The sequence below is a fragment of the Metopolophium dirhodum genome, chromosome 9 (assembly GCF_019925205.1).
Source record: "Metopolophium dirhodum isolate CAU chromosome 9, ASM1992520v1, whole genome shotgun sequence".
Classification (NCBI taxonomy): Eukaryota; Metazoa; Arthropoda; class Insecta; order Hemiptera; family Aphididae; genus Metopolophium; species Metopolophium dirhodum.
Genome location: NC_083568.1, coordinates 18,031,748 through 18,057,719, shown reverse-complemented (window position 1 = coordinate 18,057,719; position 25,972 = coordinate 18,031,748). Strand labels below are relative to the sequence as shown.

General features: G+C 28.1%; 2 protein-coding genes across 5 annotated transcripts in view; one reads left to right on the top strand and one right to left on the bottom strand.

Annotated features, from left to right (window-relative positions):
- Window positions 1-2,858, top strand: part of LOC132952502 (uncharacterized) — a 16,729-nt gene extending 13,871 nt beyond the window's left edge. Inside the window, exons 15-16 of the mRNA XM_061024805.1 lie at window positions 1,046-1,354; window positions 2,534-2,858. Of these exons, the coding sequence (XP_060880788.1) occupies window positions 1,046-1,354; window positions 2,534-2,676 (452 nt within the window). The 3' untranslated portion in view covers window positions 2,677-2,858. The remainder of the gene's footprint in view (window positions 1-1,045; window positions 1,355-2,533) is intronic.
- Window positions 2,858-25,972, bottom strand: LOC132951610 (RUN and FYVE domain-containing protein 2). Of its 4 annotated transcripts, none has more exons than XM_061023410.1 (12): window positions 25,621-25,737; window positions 7,927-8,108; window positions 7,553-7,841; window positions 7,292-7,499; window positions 7,033-7,220; window positions 6,819-6,978; window positions 6,579-6,689; window positions 6,377-6,517; window positions 5,733-5,830; window positions 4,026-4,242; window positions 3,731-3,955; window positions 2,858-3,623 (listed from the first exon to the last, which is right to left on the bottom strand). In XM_061023410.1, exons 2-12 carry the CDS (start codon window positions 8,102-8,104, stop codon window positions 3,477-3,479), a joined length of 1,962 nt encoding a protein of 653 aa, XP_060879393.1. In that variant the 5' UTR covers window positions 8,105-8,108; window positions 25,621-25,737; the 3' UTR covers window positions 2,858-3,476. The 4 variants fall into 4 exon arrangements, with proteins under 4 accessions (XP_060879393.1, XP_060879392.1, XP_060879394.1 ...); XM_061023409.1 differs by lacking the exon at window positions 25,621-25,737 and adding an exon at window positions 12,023-12,356; XM_061023411.1 differs by lacking the exon at window positions 7,927-8,108 and having other exon boundaries at window positions 25,621-25,972.

Sequence of the window (25,972 nt, the reverse complement as noted above, 5' to 3'; positions counted from 1 at the left end):
TTATAGAAAAAAAAAAATAAGAAAAACGGCAACTGAAAATGTCCAAAAAAGTGTTAAAGAGTTCAAAACAAATCAAAATATTTTGAAAATTTTATCGCGTATAGAAAATGCTAATATAGTGAATGTCACTTTGCTGTACAGTAGGGTACAAGTGGGTCACTGTAATGGATGGTGTTAAATTTGAATTCAATGATATAATATCATTGTATACGAAAAACGATTCTGAGCGGTGACGGTTTGTCAGTGTGGATATTTTATATTATATTTATATTGTTATTACTTATTACGGTAGTCTATACGGTAGTCGGTAAGTTGAATTAATATTATAAAATTACAACAAAATAACTAAAATCGTTATTCTTGGTTATTTAATATGACGTAATTTCGTCCAAATTTAATCATAAAATAACTTGTGACTATATTTTTAATATTTTTCAACTGATATTGTTACAATATAATATAGTCTTGTATTACATTTTCAAGCTGTTTTACCCAACGAATAAAATGTATCGACATTCATAAAAAAAAAAAAATGAGAAAAATGGCAACTGAAAAAGTCCAAAAGTGTTAAGAGTTCAAAACAAATCAAAATATTTTGAAAATTTGAAAATGCTAATATAAACAACCAGTGAAAATGTTTCTACTGTCATTTGTTTTAGTTACATTAAAAACCAAAACCGATTTTGCGTAAAAATTTCCGGTTTTCCTTAAATTTTTTTTTTTCTTTGTGCTTTTGAACACTAATGGAAATATGGGATTTTGATCACCCCAACGCACCAATTAGATTCACTTTCCCATCAAACAAGACATTGAAGTTAAAGATCGAAGCATTATTTTGACTACTTAACGTGTACACAAAAAAAAACAGCACATCGTTGTAAAATTAATACTTTCATCGCTCCGCTCAGAATCTAAAATTGATAAATATTTTATGTTATTTTATATTTATTATGTATTTAATGCATAGCCTTTTTAAGATTTAATATTTTGTTACTTATTATTAAAATATAACATGTATAAGCTGGTACATACTTTTAATTTTTAGATAATCGTATACCGATATGCAACTCGACACAGCTGTTATGCATCGCACAGCACAATAGTGAGTTACGTTTCTACAGTCCACCGATAGGCAACATAAGAGGTTTCCTGCTGACAGAGATGAAGTCACCTCTCAACTGTTCCCAGTGCTTGCCCACGTGCCACGAAAGCGTGTTTGATCTGGACGTGGATTATTCGTTGGATTCGCTGCCACTGACGAGGAGCAGTTACGGATCTGTGGACATATTCTATAGGAACGAGGGAGCAGTGAAGTATGAGAGGGACGTGACGTTCGGCTGGATCGACTTGCTGGGTATTATTTAATTTATTAAAATAAAAAATAACCCTACGAGTGGATGAAGTGAAACTTATTTTAGGGTTATTCGGAAATTGATAATGAATAGTTATTAGATTTTTGATGGAATAAAAAAAAATACATTTTTTTAGGGGGGGGGGGGGGGTTAAATAAAATTTTGACAAATTTTATCTGAAAAATGAAAATGTTGTTATTGTTTAACAATTTTTGGGGAGGGGGGGTTATAACATTTATATTATACATTATATTATATATAGATATAGCCCCCCCCCCGGAAATGCCACTGCCTAAACTTACCTTCCAATTAGTGGCGCCATCTGAGTTTTTTTAATAGCCATGGCAATATTTAAGCAATATTTAAGCAAGCCAATTGTTTGTCTTATTCCAGGCTCATCGTTTATTAATGTTCAGATTAATTTCCAATAATTATTATTAGTAATAAAGATTACGTTATTATACCTATTTTATAGACTGTCATGTATTTATTATTTTTTATTATTCAATATTTATTTAAACATTTTAAACCATTATAAGCTGTAATGTCCTGAAAAAAAAAATGTATTATTATTATATCATCTAAACCAGCGGTCTCCACTAAAATTTTGAAAAGGGCCAAATATTAATTTTGAAAATTACTGGCAGGTAGCATGCCGTGCCATGAATACATTTTAAAAATAGGCCTCCATTGGGTGTTTTTTTTACCCCGGGTATATGGATTCGTGGTTAATATTTACATTTTGAATGCTAATAATTAAAAGTAACTAAAATATACCAATAAAATTTAAAAAAAATTTCTTATTTTATTTTATTTACTCTTTTAAAGTGTAGAATGTTCGATTTTATAGAACGATTAGAATGTACAATTCAGTTTTACCACATATTGGGGACTGCTGATCAAGACAGATAACAATTTTTTTTATAAACAATAATAATAAGTAATAACCTCTCAATTATATTATAGGACTATAATTTTTAATGTACAAATACTAAATAGCCGGAATTGAATAATCATTCATTATTACTTATTAGGTATAATTATTGAAAATGTTTTTATGTATATAACATTAGGTACATATTATGACAGTTACCTATTTATTTTTTTTATGGAAATTAATATATATTGTTTTATTTGATTCATTGAATAATAGTTTCATACTTTTTTTTATGATCATTTAGTGTCATTTGGAGGCATTGCAGGTCTGTTTTTGGGATTTAGTTTGTTGACAATTATTGAATTTGTGTACTGGGGTATTAAGTTCCTCATATATCAATACAATAAGCCTTCTTCATCAACAAATAAGATAACACCTAAATATTAATAATTGCATGTTTATTAAATTATGAAACATTACTGTTATAAAAATATATAATATATTATAATTATTTAATGACAACTCACATACTGTAAAATCTTAATATAAAACATTGGTATAACAATAATATAATATTCATAGATTAGAAATTACATTTTAACATAATATAACTTATACTTAATGTTTTAAAAAAATATTATCTTGTGAAATATAACAAACTAAATAGTTGTATTGAATATTGAATTAGAGTAATATAGCTTGTTATGTTTTAACAATTATTTAAAATGCAACATATTATATTATATACCTAGCAGTCTATTTAATTAATATTGGCTACATAAAAATGTTCTATATCAAAAATATGTTTTTCTAAATAAAGTCAATATAATATTCTATACTTCAATGTGTATATAAAATCAACAAGAACTTATGACTACTAATAGCAGCAAAAATAACCATTTTTAAATATATGTACGTCAACTAGAAAAATATAATTTCATGTTATATAATTTAAAGAATAATAGGTAATTATCCTAAGATATAAATATATATATATTGTATATACACATCATAATATGGTATAGTAATAATTTGATTAAACGTATATTGAATAAATCACAGGCACCTAATTGATAAACATTATACTTATAAGTAATGAGTTATGGCAATATAAAATATAAACTTAATAAAACTATAGATCATGCATCTTATCGGCATAAATTATTGTATTATAAAATAAAAATACCTATTATATTTAATTTTATGTATTTAAAAAAATAAAATGTTCAGTTTTATTAATACTTATGTCAATTGTTCGGTACGACTGAGTATCTTTCAACAAGCAGTAAGTTGCAGTCATCACAAACACGAACAGGTTTAGCAGACGAAGGCAACATCATTGTGTTGTCTGAACACAGGGCGCAAAATATTCCACCGCAGTTTCTACAGTGATGCTGTTTTTGTAACATAAAAACCATACATACATATAAATTAATTAATTAATAAACATTTACAAGAACAAAATAGAATGATATCCTTCAATAAATAAACATTGTCTTACTTTTCTTCTCGTAAGGCTAAATTCTTTTTCACATTTTTTGCAATTGGCCACCTCATTGTCGCGTTCCCAGTGTGCTTGCGCCAATGTACTGTTAGCGGCTTCTTCCAGTTCATTGGATTTTAATATCTCTTTTTTCAACTGATCGGCTAACTCTTCAAGCGCTCGTTCTTGGCCTCGATACTTATCTTTCAATCTGTGATGTTCCTCTTGTAAATGAACATATTCCTATACATGTGAAAATAAATTTTGATTAAACAAAATTGTAAATGATTAAAAAACCAAGACAATAGTTTACATTTGACATTGCTTTAAGTTGAACAATTTCTTCGTCAAGACGAGTTGTTTGATTTCCTGCCTTGGATAATTGTTCCTCAAGGACAGACTTAGATTGTTGTTCTTTAACCAAATCCTCTTTTAATTTCACGATAGTTGTTGTTTGTCCAGCAATTTGATCGTGGTATCTAAGTACCGAATCAGATATTTTTTTCTTCTCCTCTTCATTTTTTTTTGATCTACAATTATCAAGGAAATAAATGGAAAGGAAATACATTTTATATAAATAAAAATAAATAAATAAAAAAATGTTGCGAGCACTATTTTAATTGTGAAAAAAATTTAAAAATCATAAAAGATCCTATCATATTGTCATTCTGGCCACATATTGTTGTCTATAGAATATGTTTTTGAGGTATTTTAGTAAAACTGACAAATTTCTTATTTGTAAAAACAAAAAGCCAATATGACAATTTCATAGTAAATAAAATAAAATAAAATAGATAACACTATAATAGAGATAATTACACATTATTGATTAGTCAAATGCTAGATTTAACATGATTCCAAAATGATTCATCATTAGCAAGACACGAGAAGAGTCAGGTGAGACGATATAGGGAAAGGAAATCAACTCAGTCAGTGAAGATGAAGTTATCTTGCTAGGTAAGAGGTTGGAAAGGTAGAAATGTTGGCTTGCCCTCGAACAGCAATGCTAATTAATATCATCAAAGATGTAGTATCTTTAGAATCAAGACAATGAAGTTCAAAATCAATGTTCTAATCTAACTATCTAAAGAACTGATTTTACTAAAACTAATCAGTTTCATAAAAAAAAAAACAGGGGAAAGGTTAACAATGAGATAATTTACAACTTTTGTAGTGCCACCAGATTTTAAAATAGGAAATGATTTTAAATACAATTTTTATTTTTGAAAATGTTTGTTATTTTATGAACGTAATAGTGCATTTTATAGATCGTAATATTATTATACACTTTTTAACAACCATTTTATGTTATAGTTTTTAATGTCGATTTTGACAGAAAATACTTTTCAAAAACATATTCTGTGTGAATAATTAAAAAATAAAAGCAAAAAACATAAAACTACAAATGAAAACCTTTAAATAAAATAAAATAATAAAAGTAAATGATCAATTTTTTTTTAGGACAATACTTTTGGGATATTATTGAAGATTGCATAAGTATTAAATAAGTAGTTTATTCAATATAACTCACTTTATACTATATTTTATTAAAATATTATAAAATAATAATAATGGTATAAAGAAAAACAAATACTTAAAGTACTAATACAAAGTTTGGTTTACATTAGTCATCATGTAGGAATATAAGAGTGTATAGAATAATGTTTAAATTTTATATTGGATAAACTAAATGACATTTATACACTAAAACAGAATAATTGTAAATACAAAAGTTGATAATATAAAAGATAAATAGTATAGAATCGTTAACCTATTCACTTATAGTTTGTGGCTCGCATCATTTTTTTATTTATTAATTCCTACGTAAACAAATTATGCACCCAAATACAATTTTATTATAAAACATAATTATCAGACATTTTGAATGGTATAGTTTTTCATAAATTATACAATCAAAATGCCATGAAAATATTATGTAAAAAAATTCAAATAAATAGATATTGCATTTAGATGCATTGACCTTCCAAAGATAAAAGAATATGAATTAATAAATACATACACCTCTTCAGTTTTTTTCAAAGCCTCGGTTAATGTTACATTTTTTGATTCCAGTTTAGAAACAAACTCTGACTTGTGCTTAAGCGAACTCTCACTCTCCTGTAATTAAACCTTCAACTAGTTTATATAGATAAAGAAATATGAAGAAAATTAACCTAATTTTTATTATTTACTCTAAATTTGGCATTTTAACTATAAGTATATATATTTATTTTTATATATTTATATATATTAAATTAAACATTATTAGATTGTTCGGGATCAGTTAATGGTTCAGGACTTGGTGCATTCTCTTTCAAAACTGGAGTATATGACTGTCGGTGAAGTGATCTGTCTGGTCGAGAAGCCAATCTAGTGTCTGAATTTGAATTCCTCATGCCAGCATTGTTTCTCAATCTTAATTGTTGTGCGTCGTGGAACTGTAAATTGCTCAGCAAACAACCAATCTGTTCAGTTTTTTTTTGAAGCCGGCTCACCATTTCAGCTTTTTTGGTCAAGTCTTCTTCACATTCCTGATCATTTCCCGACCCAATATTGTAGATCACATTTTATAACATTTTAAATAACCAAGTCATCAACCATAATTAAATACTAATATTTAACAAAAAAATTAATAATATATATTAATTTAGTTGTGTGTCTCACCTGTAATTTTTTATACATTTCCAAATTAATCATTTTGATGTCATCTAATTGTTTTCGTAAAGAAACAATATTTTCTTGTTTTTCTCGACTTTCTTTTTCTAAAAGTTTCATTGCAACCTCCATTTCCGCTTTAAGGCTCATCTAATTACATAAAACAATAGTTGTCTCAATTTTTGTTTATTTCGTAAACAACAATATGTACTTGTAAATGAAGTTCCTTTTCAGCTTCAATTCTTTGTTTCTTTTCATTCTCTGCAAATTGCTTAAGTGTATCCATATCTCCAGTAGGAACATCAATAGTCACAGGTTCAGCCTGTAATATTTATAAATTTATAATATAGATAACTATCAACATTACAACTGAATGTTTATAGAAATACTAGACCAAAATTTATTTGATCTTATCCCTATTGTTATATTAAGTTTAAAATTATATATCTACATTCTTAGAATCATTTTGTTTGATCAACTGATTTTTGATTAATTGGTTTTCTTCTTTCAACACTGCATAACTGTTATTAGCCATATCAAGTTCTTCTTTAATTAAAGTATTTGATGTTGTAAGCGTTTCTACTTTGGACTCTAAATTTGCCACTGTTGCCCTAAAAACCATTAAAATGGTTATCTAGCAACATTAAATTGTACATAAAACATACTTGAGGTGGCAATTAAGTTCTTCTATATAATTTTTTTGATCAAGTACTACATTCATATTTTCCGACTCTAGACCTAAAGGACTATCAGGACAACTGACAGTGCCTTGTATATGATGATTAGGGTGATGACTTGAGCGCAGATACAATGAGAAATCAATTACACCTTGTTGTGAATCTAAATCTTCTTCCTAATAACATATTATAAAATTATAAACAAAATTACATTTTGCTTATTATTTTAAATCTTGCGAATTCTTGCCTTAATACATAAATTGCAGTCAATAACATTAAGGCCGACCATAAGGCCAACAATAATAATAGCTTCGTCACTCATCATTAAAGCATCCGGCTCAAAATAATCTACTAATTCTTCATCACGATTGTCCACTAAAATTTTTAAATAATCCGCCAACTTTTTTTGCATTAAGGCTACTCTCAACCAAGCTCTTGCTCTACCCATGTGAGTTCTGAAAAAATAGTAATTTAAAAAAGTTCATATGTTAAAATAATTTAAATTTACTTGACAGTAGGTAAATCTCGAATACTATTTGTTAATTCTTGTGCATCCGGTGTTAACTTTTCAACAGTTTGTAATATATCCCATAATTCTTTTTTGGGGCCCAAAAGTCCTTTTTTAGGGCGTAACCCATGTCTTAGGACATGTTCCAAGACAATAAAAAAGTGTTGTAAAGGTGCATGATCTGAATCAAGCATACGTCCATTTTTCAGTGAATTTTCAATTAGTTCTTTAACAATCAGCTTGGATATGTTTACCAGGTTACGTCTCTCGATCAACACAGGGTCACGATCTAAATTCAACAATTTAAATTGTATTATTCTAGCATAAAATGGTATTTTAATAACAATTATCATGATTTTTAAGTAACTGAATACCTAATAAGAATGGTAAGTCTGGAGATGTAAGACATTGTGATGTAAAAATATCAGATAATGGATCATCAGTTATTTCACGTAAACATAACCATTCGCCCTCAACTGACACCCGGAAATTACATAAGTACAAATCTTGAGAGCTTGGGTCCAAGTTTTGCATCCATTTATTTAACATCATCGTTCTTGTTTTTAAATAAAACAAAACAAATCTTAGATAAAAGATAAGTAAGGTTCATGTGTACCAGCATTGTGTTTAAAATCAAAATCAAATTTAATAAAATAATAATACTATATTAAAAAAACAACAGAAATAATAACATGCAAACACAATTTCAGGAACTATAATCCTAATGCAAAACAACACAACAAAAAAATTAAATAACAAAAACAAAGTATGAAATATGCATAGTAAATAACATTATTGTTATGTAGTATTTATTTGTTCAATGTAAACATTAAATAACACATATAATTTTAAAATAAATATCTAATAAATAATAGTTAATAAAGTAACATTAAAGAAGATAATAATTAGCATAAATAACAATAGCCTATACTCTAAAACATAATTTTGCATACAATTAAAATATAATGTAATGTTATGAATACAGTAGGTAAGTTATTTAATAATTATAATATTGGACTCATAATAATATACTTAAGTTAACACAGTAGCATCACCCATTTCTAGGGGGGAGTGGAGGAGGCATTCTTTGTCTTGGGGGTAATGGTGGTAAAGGAACATTTGAGGGTGGTGGATAGTTCGGCATTCCATCAGAATTCGGACTTTGATCGGACCTTGCAGGTAATGGAGGTCTCATTGGAGCTGGTCTCAACTTATCCGTCCATAAGGGCACAATGTTGTTTGTGATAGTTTCAATCTCATTTTTTATAGCTAATGCCCAATTATTATCTTTAGCAGTTAAAATTAGAGTATAATTGTAGATTGATATTTGTTTTATTTTTAAAGCATTAGCTGCAGAACGACCATTTTCATAAGTGATTTCAGCATGATCTGTGAAATATCTGGCATTTAAAATTTTACCAAAAGAACCCAAACCTTGAAGCATTATATTTTTAAATGATTCATCATTTAGAGGAAAGTCAGTGTTTTCAATATGTACTAAAATAACTCCATCAATTGGTCCATATTCATTCCATATTACATTCAATTCTCTTTCCCTCTGGGTTTGATCAACGCACAGAATTTCAATTTCATAACAAGCCGTTACAGGCCTATGATCACTCTCTTTGATTTCAGCACGTCCATAGAATACTTGCTTACCGTTTGGCCAACTATTACTTTCATTACAGTACCAAAGTACTCGATCAGTCCAAGCTGGTGTACGACATTTATCACTAGAGTCATATTCATCTGATAGTATGTCATATTTGTAAGTTGGAGGAAAAGTTATGGGAGCTTCAAAGAAATTTTCAAATACTTTTTTATCCTTGCATTGAGCTAAAAGTTGATCATACTTTAAAACTTCTTCCAAGTCTCCATCTAGTACATGATTTATGAGATCTAAACGATCCATATCCACCCGATAATTAAAATCTCCACACCAGTATACATAATCATTCGATTGAATTGGAATTTTCAATTTTCTCGCTATTTCATTGAAGTCTGCATTACGATCAGCAACTTGTGATTGCCCGGCAGCAAAGTGAGAGCATATAAAACAAAGATTTGTAGCATCTAAAGTGAATCTCACTGTTACAGCTCCTTTATTACCAGTTGTTCCTCCCATTCCTGTCTTAACAAAGTCTGTAGTAACATCTTTAATATAAGGTAATAGTTCTGGTTTTACAAATATAAACAGACAAACACCAACTAGTTGTGTACTAGTAAGTAGGACATAATCCCTTTTAGAAGACAAAATGTTTTTAAGACTTTTATTCCATGAGTCTGCATTGTTTGAACTAGCAGCCATAATATTACTGGCATTTAAGTCAACAATTTCTTCAAATCCAATTGCATAAATATCAGGAAGATTATTATTATCATTTAGGAAGAACTTTTTTGATGGATCAAATAAGGAGACTTTATAGGGATCCAAGAGCCATTTGGATAATGATTCCAAGTTACTAGAATCAAAGTTCAAAAAATGTTTACCTCCATTAACATTATATGTAGCAACAGAAATTCTTAAATTACTCGTGTAAGTATAAGATTTATACTTTTTGCACATTTCTTCTGCCAAATCTGGATGACATTGCCAAGTGTTATAAGGAAGTAATGCTTTAGCTTTTGCTAACAACTCATTGTTAAAGGCATTACCTGCTAATAATATATCAAATCCTTCTTGTTTACTAGAATCCAAAAGATTATTTTGAATAGTTCTGGCTGCAGATCGAGCTCCATCCAATAATTTAGATCCCCCTTGTATTGCACCAGTACCAGCATATATTCTACTTATCTCATTGCCATTGTTTACCCAAAGCTGTTGAAATACTTCTTCAAATCTTGATATTATTTGATCAGTTTCATTTTGACAAAGAAATTCCAGTTGTTTGGCCAACATATCAAGAGCAAAAAATTTTTGAATACAGTTTGTACGATCAAGACAATCGGTACAATTTATTCTCATGGTACCTGTTTGGTGTTTTACAACAGAGTTACCTTTTGCATAAAACAAACCAAATGAGTCTAAATATGGATTAACTGAATTCTTCAATTTGTGTAGACTCTTATCACCATTACTTTTAAACTCTTGATGATAATCAAATGCAACAAATGGTATGAAAGAAAATGCTGAAGTGGAATGTTTTTGCTCAAATGCATAGCTCAAGGCAGATTCATTTTCTTTACTGTTTGAATTTGCTCCACCTAACAAATTAATGAAAATTATATTACCATAACAATCTGTTAATGATTTAACGTGTTTCTCATAAACGTCCGCTGAAGATTCTATGCTTCTTGACAGTTTTACTTTATGTGCTCCAACATTCATTCCTGGTTGTTCCCAAAATAGTGGTACACTACCTCTTATTTGCACAAAAGAAGTAACCTCATCATCCAAGTATATAACTTGTTCGGTTTCAACAAAATTTGCAACATAACCGTCATCATTACAACCACGGACATTAAACCTAGTTCCAGCTCTTCTACAACTCAATCTTGATATTATAGCAATTCTGGCTTGCTTGTGTCTTGCATAAACAGTTTTTATCTCAATACTGCCACAAACAATTTTCATTAACCATTGGGAGGTATCAATTCCAAAGTGAATAAAATATACATGTAAATTGCGGTTCCAAAAGAAACGTTTATCGGGAACACAGTTATTCCATTGTCTCTGGGCACATAGGGTCAAATCAAAACGAACATCTTGTGACACATACCTTGAAAAATAAAAACTACCACTGTTTAAAAGCTTCCGTACTTCGGATGCGTAGTCATCGCTCTGTTGCTTACGCAATGAAACAAACGTGGTCTGCGTGATTTTGAATATTTCTGCATCAGATATCTTGCCAACTGACTGGCACCCAGTCACCAACACCAAGAACAGTGCTACTTTATTCTCGATGTTTACATTCAAAACACCAAGGCATCCGTAGGCGTCTACTATTTTGACACACTGTCGTTTGAACGTGTCAAACTCACTGACGGTGGCCGTGCACAGAGTGTTGTTTTCAAACAACAACACTTCAGCTTGCATACGATTTTCCAGAACAACGCAATGACTGTGGTTGGACGGCTTTTCATATGCTCTGTAAATTTTGCCAATGATTGATGGCGTCTGTTTGGCGGACATTGTTCTGAGCCTCCTCCCCTGATTTATATCGTTTACTCAAACATACATGGGTGGTAAGTAGGTATCTCGGTTTCGGACTAAAAACAAAAAAACAAAAAAATATAAAAAAAAATCAAAACAAAAAAACTGACAAGCGATGATACAATGCAATAATATTATGGTGGTCATATAACAATATGGAAAATCATAAAGCGGTGTCACGGATTATTGATCACTAGGTATACATTATTATAGAGAAGCACAAAAAACGGAAGTAAAAAAAAAAAAAACACACAATATTATAAAGCCACCACAATAGCTGGTTCACATTTATCGAAATATTGACTTGACGAACTTACAAGACTTGACTCGAGAATTCGTTTTATTAAGACGGTGTACGACGAGAACGCCTCTCAAAACGTACACGACACCGTCCCACTAGGTGTCGGTGGAAAGTATTGATTTCTTGCTCGGCCGCTGGGGGCTGGCTGCCTGCCTGCTGCTCGGTGGTCGCGCTATATAGTAAATACATTACGCGGCGAACACAGGATACTACGATAGTATGGACGTTTGTTCTGTTTGTAGATACTATTCACTAGATTGTGCCTTGTGATGAGTATACTTGTAGTTGTTGTACGTGACATCGATTCCGCGCGCACTCGCTTTCTTGACGAAATCGAAGTGGTTACGATTGTGGCCTGCGAGAAAAATCATCGGCGACCGCGGCAGACAAGAAAAAAATTATATAAACGACAAAAAGTTAAAAATAACAATATTGTAATATTATTATGTCATCGTAATTCGTAAATGATAACTATCGATATTGAGTATTGACAATGGTCTAATATTTTGAATCAGCAACAATGTAACGAACAATCGTGATGCAGAACAATCGATCAAAAAAAAAAGTAACACAATCGATTTTGTACGGTTATGCTCAGTGCTCTTGCGCAGCGGCGGCGTAGTGAAAACATAACACACGTCATACACTGACGGCCGACTGAAATCATGAATAATTGGCGATTGTGATTTGTATTTTGTGCACTGATTTTTTTGACGTGGTGGGACATGTATGCGTGCGTGTGTTATGTGTAGGTGTGACTTGACGTCAATATTTTTTTTTAAACACTATTTACCGCACTGTAAACGGAACGCGCGTGTTCTCTCACTTCATCATATTTACGATATTACATTTAAAAATTCAAAGCAGTAGGTACCTACGGAAAGATAGGTACATTTATTATTTACCTACCGCAGTTCAGAAGGGGTGGGTTTTATAACTCAGTACTCACAAATAGGGTGAGGCCCAAGGGGACGATTGAGATTCAAAATGTCGATCTGAAGGACGCTCTTAGAACGAAAAAAAATGTAAAGAATATTTCAATTTCAATTTTTATTCTTCCGTTTGATGACGATCTGTCACCGGCAGGCACGGATCTAGAAATTAAAGAGGGAGGAGGGCTAATGGGTTAGACGAAAAACTGTACTTCAAGTATATGTACATAAAACTATGAAAGCATAGGCATTAAGTTTAATTTTTATAGTAAATAAAATATTCATCATACTTGCATATTATAAAATAATAATAACAAACTTTAATAACAAAATTAGCTTTTTTATTCCATATATTATATAATTAGGTAGGCAAGAGTGAAATGTTCAAAAGCGTAAGGAAGGGTGGCTTCAGCCCCCATAGACGCCTCCTTGTATCCGCACTGGTCACCGGCACTTAACTTGTATTTTAAGAAAAATATAGCCAAAACATAATGGTCCAGGAGCTACAGATGGTTTGACCTTTTTAATTAACTTTATTTTTTTATAGTCTATGTAGAATCGAGCCTCCTGAATACAATAAACAAATCGGCAGAATGTTGAACAGCTTAGGAGGGGGGGAGGTCAACCGATATTTTAGCGTGTCTGCCACCAACACAAAATGATTCTAGATTATTTAAAGATGTTACAAAAAAATTCGGACTTAAACATATAAAAAATAAAATACAATTATATAAACATTTTTTTTATATGTTTTGAGTCCGAATTTTTGTCTGTCGATTTTTTATAACATCTTTAAATAATCTAGAATCATTTAGTTTTGACTATTGGCTAAAATTGGTTGACTTTTTTTAATCCTCTCCCCTCCCAACGATCCAGTCAACCCTTCTATTGGCTTTTTCATTATATTCAGCTAAAATGGGTAAGGTCAAACCGTTAGTAGCTCCTGGAGTCCTAGACTATAACAAAATTGTTATATTTAATAAAACCTAGCTTAGACACAATGCATCGCTACGGATACTACCTTTTCACCCCACCTTCGTTAACCAGGGTTTGAAACTTCAAACAATTCCATATTCGTTTATTTATATTGTATTATTGTATATCTGTATGATCAGTGCACAATGACAATCCTTGCACCTATAGGGTTTATTTTTAGGGGGCGGGGATAGAGTACATTTTCCTCTAAACTTCCTAACAACAAAATCAGATGTCGAGAAAACTACGAGGGATCTTATATTTTAGATTCTGAGCGAAGCGATGAATGTATTGATTCTACAATGATGTGTGTTTTTTTTTTATTTTTTTTTATTTTTTATTTTATTTTTGTGTCTGTCATCACCTTTTAGGACAGTAAAAGTGCTTGGATTTTCTTCAATAGTAACTTTTCTGATAGGAAAGTGAATCTAGTTGGTACTTTGGGGGGTCAAAAGTAAAAATTTCCCAGTAGTTTTCACAAGCGACGTGAAAAACAAAAGAAAAATTAAGGAAAAACGAGATTTTGGTTTTTGGTGTAACTCTAAAACAAATGACCGTAGGGACATGAAATTTTGACTGAATGTTTATATTAGCATTTCCTATACACCATAAAATTTACAAAATATTTTGACTCTTTTTGAGCTGTTTACGGCCATTGTCAGTTTTCAATTTTTTTAGTTTTTTTTTCTATAAATATCAATAAAATTTTATCTGTTGAGTAAAAAAGCTTGAAAATTTAATAGAAGGCTCCTAGGTTATTGTTTCAAAGGCAGATGAAAAAAATTAAAAATCCTTAGTCACAGTTTTTAATTATAAGCATTTAAAGTTCAAATTTTGACAAAATACGGAAAAATCACGAAAAATAGCAAATTATTTTGAGTTGAGAATTCATAAAAATTTTTCTTTTTTAATCTAAGATTTGAAAATGTAATATAAGATTACTCATAAGTTTGTCTACCTTTATCAAAAAAAAAATGTCTAGAAGAAACTTAAATTAAATTTTTATGAGCGTCTGAAATTTATATTTTTACAACATTTGATATTTACTCGATTTCTCATGTAACAATTTTCTTATTTTATTGTAATTAAAAAACGAATGACTGTAGATACTTGAAAATTTCACTGAATGTTTTTATTAGCATTTTCTATACACCATAAAATGTTGAAAATATTTTGACTTTTTTTGAGCTGTTTACGGACATTGTCAGTTTTCAATATCTTTAGTTTTTTTTCTATAAATATCAATAAATTTTTATTTATTGGGTAAAAAAGCGTGAAAATTGAATATAAGGCTCCTGATATATCGTTCTAATAGCAGTTAAAAAATATTAAAAATACATAGGCACAATTTTTTTTTATAAGCATTTAAAGTTCAAATTTTGACAACATTTATCAAATTTATAATTTATTAATTATTTTGTAGTTAAAAATTTATAAATTTTTAACTTTTATGGCTAAGGATTGAAAATTTAAAACAAGGCTCCACGTAAATAGGTTATATATAAATTACTTTATTCACAATAATATTATCAAATATACTTGGTAAAATCATAGGCTGACTGACCGTTTTCACTCAGAATCGTTTTTCTTATACAAGGATATTATATCATTGAATTCAAATTTAACACCATCCATTACAGTGACCCACTTGTAACCTACCGAACAAAATAATTTGTAAATTTCTATAGTTTTTGTAAAAATTTGAATGTTAAACGCTTATAAATAAAAATTGTGACTGTATTTTCGATATAAATAACTTAGTACCCATGAAGCCTATACGAAGTGATCTATTTCAGTGGGTACACTAATTATTTCGAAAAGTATTAACTTTTGTCGAATTTTTTTTTTAACTTTTAGATTTATGCTTTTCTAAAACTGTATATTTTAAGTTTTTCCCTCATATATTTATTGAATAAATCACTATCAACTTTTGATTTTAAAATGGTAACATATGATAAAAAGGTTATGAATTAATAAAATTATTTTCTTTTTTTTATTTGCGCGTTAAAGTTTTTATTTTTCGTTGATTTGTATGCGAGATACAAATCTTCAAAGTATTGGTGCTTGAAGGAGGTGTTAAAGTCGGTACCGTTGCAAATATCGTTTTTATAGGTACCAACTCATTACAAAGGAGACCTACACTTCTCAAATCAAGACAAAAGTCTGTTGATCTTAAATTTATAAATGTATTTTTTCATGCAGGGGGTCGCCTCATTCGCCCTAAAAGGTAGGTGAACGCAGCATTGATTACCTATTCTTTTTAAAATTTGTACAGACCAGTAGCTATAACTGATAAATTCGATACCGTTCGACCTAAAGTAACAAATTATTTCATGTCTAAAATTATAATATAAATATTTGGTAAAAATTTGGAGTAGGTACTTATCATAGCAAAATTATATAATCGATTTGTCAAACTGGTTTTGCATTAAAATTCTAGTTTATCCGCGTTTATTTTGACACTCAATGTTCCAATTAGATCCAATTTTCAACCCAAAATCACCCTCTACGTTAAACTTTTAAATATTTTTACTGCTCCTAAAGGTGACGTATGAAACAAAAAAAAACACAAACTAGATTCTAAACGCAAAACATTCTCAATTCAGGAATTCATTGCTACGCTCTGCTGTACAGTAGGTGTCTAGAGATAACTGTAATGACTAATGGATATGTTAAATTTGAATTCAATGATAATAACAACCATTATAACGTACGAAAAACGATTCTGAGTTAAGACGGTCCTGTATTATTAAGTACCTATATATGATGATATTATTCTTATTAAAGTAATATATTTTTAAAGTAATACATTAGTAAATAGTAATACACTAAGTACCTAGGTTGAATTGATTTTCGGAAAAATTGAATTTGAAAACGTCATTGTATATATAAAATATAATAATATACTTTAGACGTTTCAAGTATTACCCTCGAATAATAATTTTAAATTACAACAAAATAACAAAAATCGTTATTCTTTGTTTAAATGTCTAATGTTGAACTTAAAATATCTATAAAAAAAATCGTGTAGATATACATATATTTATAGAATTTTTGGTTTCACATTCACAAGTTATACAGTTTAAACTACTCATAAGAACCTTGTATTATTTTCAATTCTTAATTATAAAAATTGAAGTTATTAAACATTTTTAACTACAAAATAAATTGCACATTTTCGAGATTTTACAGAGGAGTTTTGTCAAAATGTTAATAAAAAAAACTCGTTCTTATGTACCAATCTTAAATATTTTCAACTGTATGAGGGACCTTGTATTAAATTTTCAAGGTTTTTGACCCAACAAAATTTTTTTATCGATTTGTATAAAAAAAAATCTATACAATTTTCAAATGTCTATAAATTGTTAAAAATATCAGAAATTATGAAAAAAAACTCTGGCGAAAATGTCAAGCATCTACGTTATTCGTAATTGAATTACAAAGAAATAAGAAAATCGTTAATTTACAAATTAATATCCAATGTCATAAAAATTTGAACTTCTAAGTTCTAACGCTCTTAAAAGATTAATTTAATATTCCGGTACACTTTTACTTTTTTTTTTGGTAAATGTTGAACATTTTATATGAATTTCTAATTAATAATAATTTGCAAATTTTCGTAATTTTGAAGAATTTTGTCAAGGTGCTCATAAAACTTACTGTCGCTAAACTTTTTTTTAAATTACACTAATAACAACTAATGAATTATGAGAAACTTATAGTACTGTTTATAAATACCAGTCGTGAAAAGTATTTACTTACTTTAAATACTAAGATTTTCTTAGTATCGTCTATAAATTTGGCTGCTAATATTAAAAATTCAAGCCGAAAGAAAAATATGTATCCTGTATAGGCAATAATTAAAAAAAACTGAAATAAATGAAACTTTTCTCTTATGCCTATAAAATATCTAAAATCAAATTCGAAATATTTTTAAAAAATTTGTCATTGTCGACAATGGTCAATGAAACATTTGGTGAAAATTTAAAGTACCTAGTTTTTGAGCTACACCAAAAAAATAAAATTGATTTTGTCACAAACCGTTTTTTCTTTTTCTTGATTATTTTCCAAATACTGAGAATTTTCAATTTTTATTTCTCAACAATTTACAAACTAGATCTAATTTTCTATGATTCCAAAATCATGCTCAAAGTCAAAGCATTATTTTGACAATTCAAAACAATAATTAAAAATTGAAAAAAATACATCGTTGTAAAATCAATAGGTACAAATGCATTAATAAATACATTCATCGCTCCGTTCAGAAACTAAAAATTATATTAATACTCGAAACTTGATGATTGAGTCATACTGGAGAATCATACATTATGCGATAAAACCGATAATTAATATTTATTATAGAATGGTTGTGGCTAAAAATAAATTGTATTAATTTTTTTGTGTACTTTGATAGCTATATCTTAATTTGTTATTTTTATATATTATACATTTATAGTCTATACCTATATATTAATTAATAATGACTTTGCATAGCAAAATTATCTACCAAGAGTTTTATTAGTGTTATTATCCATTGCAAAAATTTTTAGTTCACAAAAAAACTTTTAAAAAAAAAAGGTGGTCAAGTAGGCGTCGTTATGCTGTACAGAAGTTTACAAGTGGGTCACTGTAATAGTGTTACGTCATTATAGTATCATTGTAGAAGAAAGACGATTCTGAGCGAAGACACTCTGTCAGCCTATGATATATTGATATTACAAAGTATATTTTATGATATTATTGTAATTTAAGTAATTTATATATAACCTATATTTACGTGGAACCTTGTTTTAAATTTTTAATCCTTAGCTATACAAGTTGAACATTTTATAAATTTTTAACTACAAAATAATTATTAAATTTCAAATTTGATAAATTTAGTCAAAATCCAAACTTTAAATGCTTATAAGAAAAATTGTGTCTATGTATTTTTAATATTTTTCAACTGCTATTTCAGCAATATATTAGGAGCCATGTTTTAAATTTTCACGCTTTTTTACTCAACAAATAACACTTTATTAACAATTAAAGAAAAAAAAACCAAAACAATTTAAAAGTAACAATGCCCGTAAACAGCTCAAAAAGAGTCAACAAAAAAAGAGTTATAAGAATATAAACATTCAGTGAAATTTTCATATATCTACAGTTATTTGTTTTTGAATTACAACAAATTAACAAAAAAAAAAAAAAAAATAACAAAACCGCTAGATGTGATATCCAATCTTGCAGTAAAAATATAAACGCTCATAAAAATTTAATTTGATTTGCTTGTAGACATTTTTTTTTCATAAAGATAGACAAACTTATGAGGAATCTTGTATTACATTCTCAACTAAAAATAATTAGATTATTTTCTTGATTTTTACGTATTTTTTCAAAATTTGAACTTTAAATGCTTAAAAAAAAATACTGTGACTATGGATTTTTAATATTTTTTATCTGTCTTTGAAACAATATATTAGGAGCCTTCTATTAAGTTTTCAAGCTTTTTTACCCAACAAATACAATTTTATTGATATTTCTAGAATAAAAAAACTAAAAAAATTAGAAAAAGAAAATGTCCGTAAACAGCCTTAATTAAGTCAAAATGTTATGGTATATTGAAAATGCTAATACAAACATTCAGTCAAAATTGCATGTACCTACGGTCATTTGTTTTAGAGTTACACCAAAAACCAAAATAGATTTTGCGTAATAATTCCCGTTTTTCCTAAAATGTTGACCTACCCAATGCACCAACAATATTAACTTTCCCATCGAACAAGAAACTGAAGTTGTAAATCGAAGCATTATTTCGACTACTTAACGTGTACACAGACACTAAAATAAAATAATTTAAAAAAAATATAAAAAACACACACATCATTGGAAAACCAATACATTCATCGCTCCGCCCAGAATCTAAAATGAAATTTCAAGTATTGAGAATTTCAGCGAAATGGCGATTGGAAAAGACAGTTCCAGACAATAAGGGCGTGGTCAAAATTAACAATTAAAGTTAGTTTTTGTTGCAATTAAAAAAATATTATTTGTTGACTGTTAATACCAGTGGTGTATCATAAAAAAAATTGGTGTTACTCAAATATTTGTATGTGACCTACCCCTCATAATGGTATTATACCGACCTTTAAAATGTCCTATTTTTCAAATTTCAATACCTACCCACCCCCACCCATATTTAAGATCTTGAACCCTATGTTACAGACAATAATTAATACTATTCTTCATTACATATAAATTTAGATTATTATTTACATTTTACTATACAAACGCATTAATTAAATTTTCAAATATTTAGATTAATTTTAAGTTATTTATACCGATTTGTTTTTGGGAAAAATTATATCAACCTACTGTATTACAAATATAAAAATAAATTACTAATGGCAATATAATTATACCTATAATAAATTATCCAAGGAAATAATATAAGACTGTCTCCGGAATAGTTTTTCATTTTATACAACGATCTATCATTTTATCATTGAATTCAAATTTAACACTTCCATTACAGTGACCTACTTAACACAGCGATATTCCCTATTTTTTTTAAAAATGATGTTCTGATAAGTTAAGACATTTAGTTAGGTTACATTGGTAAAAATGTGCGATCAAAATATTTAATGTAATTGATCAATGATTATATTTCATGTGGCATGAATGCGTGATACCCATATCAATTGCAGGTAAGTTATTGAGGATAAACCTATCTGTATATGATTGAAAATTTAAATTACATTGTAATAGACTAAGCTTAGAAATATCACAAATAATTAGACAATCTGTTTAGTGTATGTATATTCTAAATGGTATTTATTTAATTTTGTATACTGTTACGCCTACGTCCCTTGAGATTTAACACGTATCTGCGGTCAGAGCGCAACACAGTAATCAAGTATCATAGATAACTATACAGAGTGATTTTTTTTCCAAGCAAAACCTTTATACTTATTATTTTTATATTTGATGAGATAACTTTTTTTCAAATCTTGGATATTTTTAAACAAACAAAATTCTAATATTTTCAACACATTGCCTTTATTTATTTATTTAATTAATTGCCCGGTGTTATAGCAAAACCAATTTTTGATATTTAAATATGAATTTTTATATTTTCTAAATTCATAACCCGAAACAAAATACTTTCCAACAACGTTGGTCATTGATATATAAATATTAAATATTGATGTACCTATTGAATATTAATGGAAAAGTTTATGATTAATAATTAATGAATTATAAGCGTTTAGAATGTTTATATATGACCTTGCTTCTTTTACCATTACTTCTTTCCTACCATCTAAATTGTAAATGGTTATACATTTAAAAACAATTTCTTTAATATTTGACATTTTCATAGATTGTTAAGTTAAAAATAGAGGTTGTGGGTAAAATTCAAGTGTTAATAATGTTTATACCAATAAATACAACATAGAAAATAAAAACAATATAAAATATTGGAAATACCTACATATATACCTACATAAGTACATAACACATTGTGTCTTTATATCTTTAATTTTATAAAGACTAAAAGTCGGGGAAAAGTTATTAGATACTTTTGGAGATAAAGAGTACTCAGAGTACTCTGTATATTTTAATACAATTATACTATGGACTTATACTATAGTACATTGATGTTATATTATGCTCATATAAACACATATTAAAAAAAAATAATTATGTAAATAAAAATTATAGGTAGGTAGTATACAACACCGGAATTAAACATTACGATAATAAAATATACTAATATTAGAATGATACATGAATTAAACTTTAAATACCATTTACCAACTGGTTTAAATGGTAACAATTAGAACTTTGGTTTGAAAAAAAATTGTTTACCTTCATACTTAAATATAATCAGTTTGTTTTTTGTAGGAATACTTCCTATAGATGTGTAAAATAAAAAATAAATAGCTGGTACTATCAATTAATAAGGATTTCATTATAATTTATAACAAACAATTACTATTGTTTGTCTACAAATTAATATCTAGGGCTAGGATTTTAAAGCATATGTTTCTTTTTTTACATATGGGATAGAAATCTAATTTTTATACATACATTTGTTTCATGTCATTCTAGTTGAATAAATCAATTGATTTTTATTTTTTTATGTAAATGCTTTTTTTGCTTTTTTGCAATTATGTGCAGTGAAATTTGTATATTATAAATATAATACAATTATATTTTAATTAAATTATTAAGGAATGTAAAGACCTGGAATACGGACTAAATGGTTATATTGGATTATTATTGTTTTCGTTACCGGCTTGATTATTAAATGTATTAAGACTTTCAAGAAGAATCTCAATGTGTCAAAGTAATGTAAAAATACTATCTCTTCAATCAAATCTTGCGTATATTTCAACAAATGTTGGATTTCTACCTGATATTATTACACCATTTTAGAGGGAAAAGGTAACTTTTAACAAAGTATTGAAACAATTTAATATCATAATACAAAATTATATGTATCATTTTAGGCAAGTCGTTGACAAAATGTATAAATATTGTCTTAAACGCAGAAAAGAAGTTGAATGAAGCTAATGGAGATATTGCAACTGCAATTACGAGTAAACTAAATTATGTTCTTTTAAAAAGCAAAGGGTGGAAATAATTAATAATAATCTGTGTGGCGTTTCATCAAACAAAATTAATTAACATGGGTTTGATTTAAAATTTAAAAAAAAACCTATTGTATCGATCCCTGCAGTGGATGTAGAGCATTCATTTTCTATATATTATAAAAACATCCTATCGGACAATAAAGTCAGTTTCACTACAGCAAATCTAGCAAAATACATGATAGTTAATTTTTTTTTAATTAAAAATAATTTTTACTATTCAGTTTTATTCCTGGTCCATGTTAATTTTTGGTCATGCTTTTTTTGCTTTTTTAAAACAATTTTAGGCTTTTTTTGCTATTTTATTATACTTTAAAATCTGAACTCTATTAATACATCAATTAGTCGATCATCAATATTATAGGTATTTAATGATAATATGCAAAAACTTGTATGCAATTATTTGAAACTGTTTCATAAACCTCTTGACAAACACAATATGTTACCCATGGACCCCCCCCCCCCCCGTAAATAAGCCACTGAAAACAAAAGCAGGTGATTTTTATAGTATTGTAATTTGTAATTATAATATTATAAGACAATAATAGGTACACCATAGGTTATTTTATTTTACGTTAAAAATCAAATGATATTAAAAGATATCAGCTGTTTTTATAGAAGGTTGAGGTTGAATTATTTAATTCCAGAATATACGAGGGAGTGTCATATTATAATAAGTACCTAAAATAAAATAATTAATAGTTTATTTAAGCAAGGGCTGTCCTGCTCTGGTAATCTTTTATAAAGATATAAAGAGAGTAGACTGTTAATTATTTTCAGCTGGTGTATTTTTTCATTAAAAAAAAAAAACACTATATTCACTTGGATTTTACACTGTTATAAACATAATATGTTTTAAACCCAAGAACCCTGATTATTTTACTAATTTTATTTTTAAAATTGTTATGGAATCCACACAATTTATTTAAAATAAAAATCCTTGGTATTGAGATACCATTCCAGTTATTTAAGCTAAAACGTTAAAGCATTTCACATACATAAATTGAGTAATACATTGTCTCTAATCTTTCTTTCTCCAAAATTAATAGTTTGTGGCACAATCTTAAAAGTTATGCTTTTTTCAACTTGTAGGATTATACATGGGCGGAAATCGGGGAGGGCTAAGTTCCTCCCAGAAGTTCAAAGTACAGTTTTTAGCCCCCCTGGCCCACAAAATTTTAAAGTGACTAAATATACAATAATAGTTATAATTGTAAAATTCATATTTAATAACTGAATTAAAAAATAAATCATAAAAAAGTATTCTGTGATAAAATTTAATTAAATTCGTAAGATTTTACTAACTTATTATCATAACTTGGAATGATCGTAATTATGTAGTATTAATAATAAGTAATAATACCCCCATAGGTTGTTTATCAGCAATCGTCCACGTCGCGCATCATCCTGGTTTCAATGAAATTACGTACTAACATGCTATGGGGGTAAGTATGTGACTTATACATTTTGTACGAGGCACCTCTTATGGATTTTCCGATTTTATTTGAACCCTTAAATTCGCCATTGGTTATAATTCTAAGTTAAATATGAATAACTTAATAACTTCTGTTTAGGATACTTCTAAAATGTTAAAGATAAGGCACATAACTTTTTTTTGTACTTAATTATGGTCAAATTATTTAGTATGTCAAACTTTGTAAATTGTCTTGTTGATATAAATAATTGCGAGCGGGTCTAGTACAGTGGTATCTATAGGTGTAATAAGCATATTATAATGCTCAGCCCCCCAGTAATTTCACCAAAATTCCGCTAATGGTATTATAAGAAACAAGGTTTTGGTAGGTCTCAAGATAGAAAAACAACAATTTGATATTCCTAATTTTATGCAAATTTAAACAAAATGTCTTGTGTCATATTGTTAAAACTACACACCCTTTCTATTTGGCTTTGTTACATATTTTTGCATAACAATTAGGCGAGCAATTAGGTATTTAAAAATATTTTTTTATGCACATTAACAAATCAAAAAATAAATGTGGTCTCACTTTTAATAAAATTAAAAATTGCAATAACACACATAATATATTTATTGTTAATTAGGTAATTAAATAAGATAAAATTTTCAATAATATTTTTAAACTGTTCAATAATTTTCACTGAGAACAAAAAATTATAAATTTTTTATGGGAAATGTTAAGAAGAAAGTGGAGAAATAGGTTCTACCTAGTGATAATTTTTATTGATCACAATAACAGTATGCTCTAATAACAAATCAATGTATAGTTGCATAATGAATGACTGATAAAATAATATTTATTTAAAATAAATTATTTGTAAACACTTATAACTTATAAGTCAGGTACCTATAAGTAGCATTGGTTCACTTTTATTCACTTGGATATTATATAGGTATTAAACATTTTTTATTAAAATAAAATAACCAAGTTCTTATTAGTTTAAATTCATTAAATAGTCTAATTTTCAATGTGTATAACTTTTTTGCTTTTTTTTTTATCCATTTTAACAAACATTTTTATGTCTATAAAATGTAATCTTCGATGTTGTTACAGCTAAAAGACTATAACATTATCTTAATTTCATTAACACTTAAAATAACCTACTGGGTTAGCGTATTTTAATTTTAAATCTAGGTATTATTGTTAACAAACAATGACAACTATAAGTTATAACTACTATATGTCTGTAAAAGCTTTACTAGTTGTTACAAATTACAATAGACCGCAATGGGCTGATTTTTTCTGATATTTTTTTAAAACTTATTGCTTATTTTGTGGTAATTTTAAAATACTTTATAAAGGTACATTTATACATAAGCCCGTACTTAAGATAAATACACAATGCATTTTATTTGTGATTCCATATGAATAGACAGTATTTCGTTAAGGGCTAAATTTATATTTTCAATTACCTGTTTAGCTAAAGTTAGCTTACTAAATTTACTAATTTTTTCTACATAGTTAGAAAAATGAAGTATTAACTATTAAGTGTTCACTTGTTGAGGGACGAATGGTTTTTCCACAAAGAAATAATGGTTGATAACTGATAAATACAGATTAGATTTACATTACATTGAAATTTTATACATGACTTACGTTTAGGAAATTTTCGTTCTGGTCTAGATTTTCTGGAAGATGAAAAAAATATAGGCCATCTGTCAATGGATGTTAATGATGGAGATCGAGAAGAACTTTTGATGCCGCTATCAAACGAATCCGAACTTTCTATAACGGCAGGTAAACCTTCGGCACTCGAATTATTCATGGCTGTATTATTTGAATCACTTTTTTTTTTTAATAGTTAACAATTTAACCGGAAGACAATGCTAGTTTAACACCACTCTCAGTTTTTCTTTTTTCTTTCGACACTACCAAAATATTATAAACTTCTATTATTTTTTATTAAACCATTTAAACTTAATAGCTTATAAGTGATAACAATTTTTAA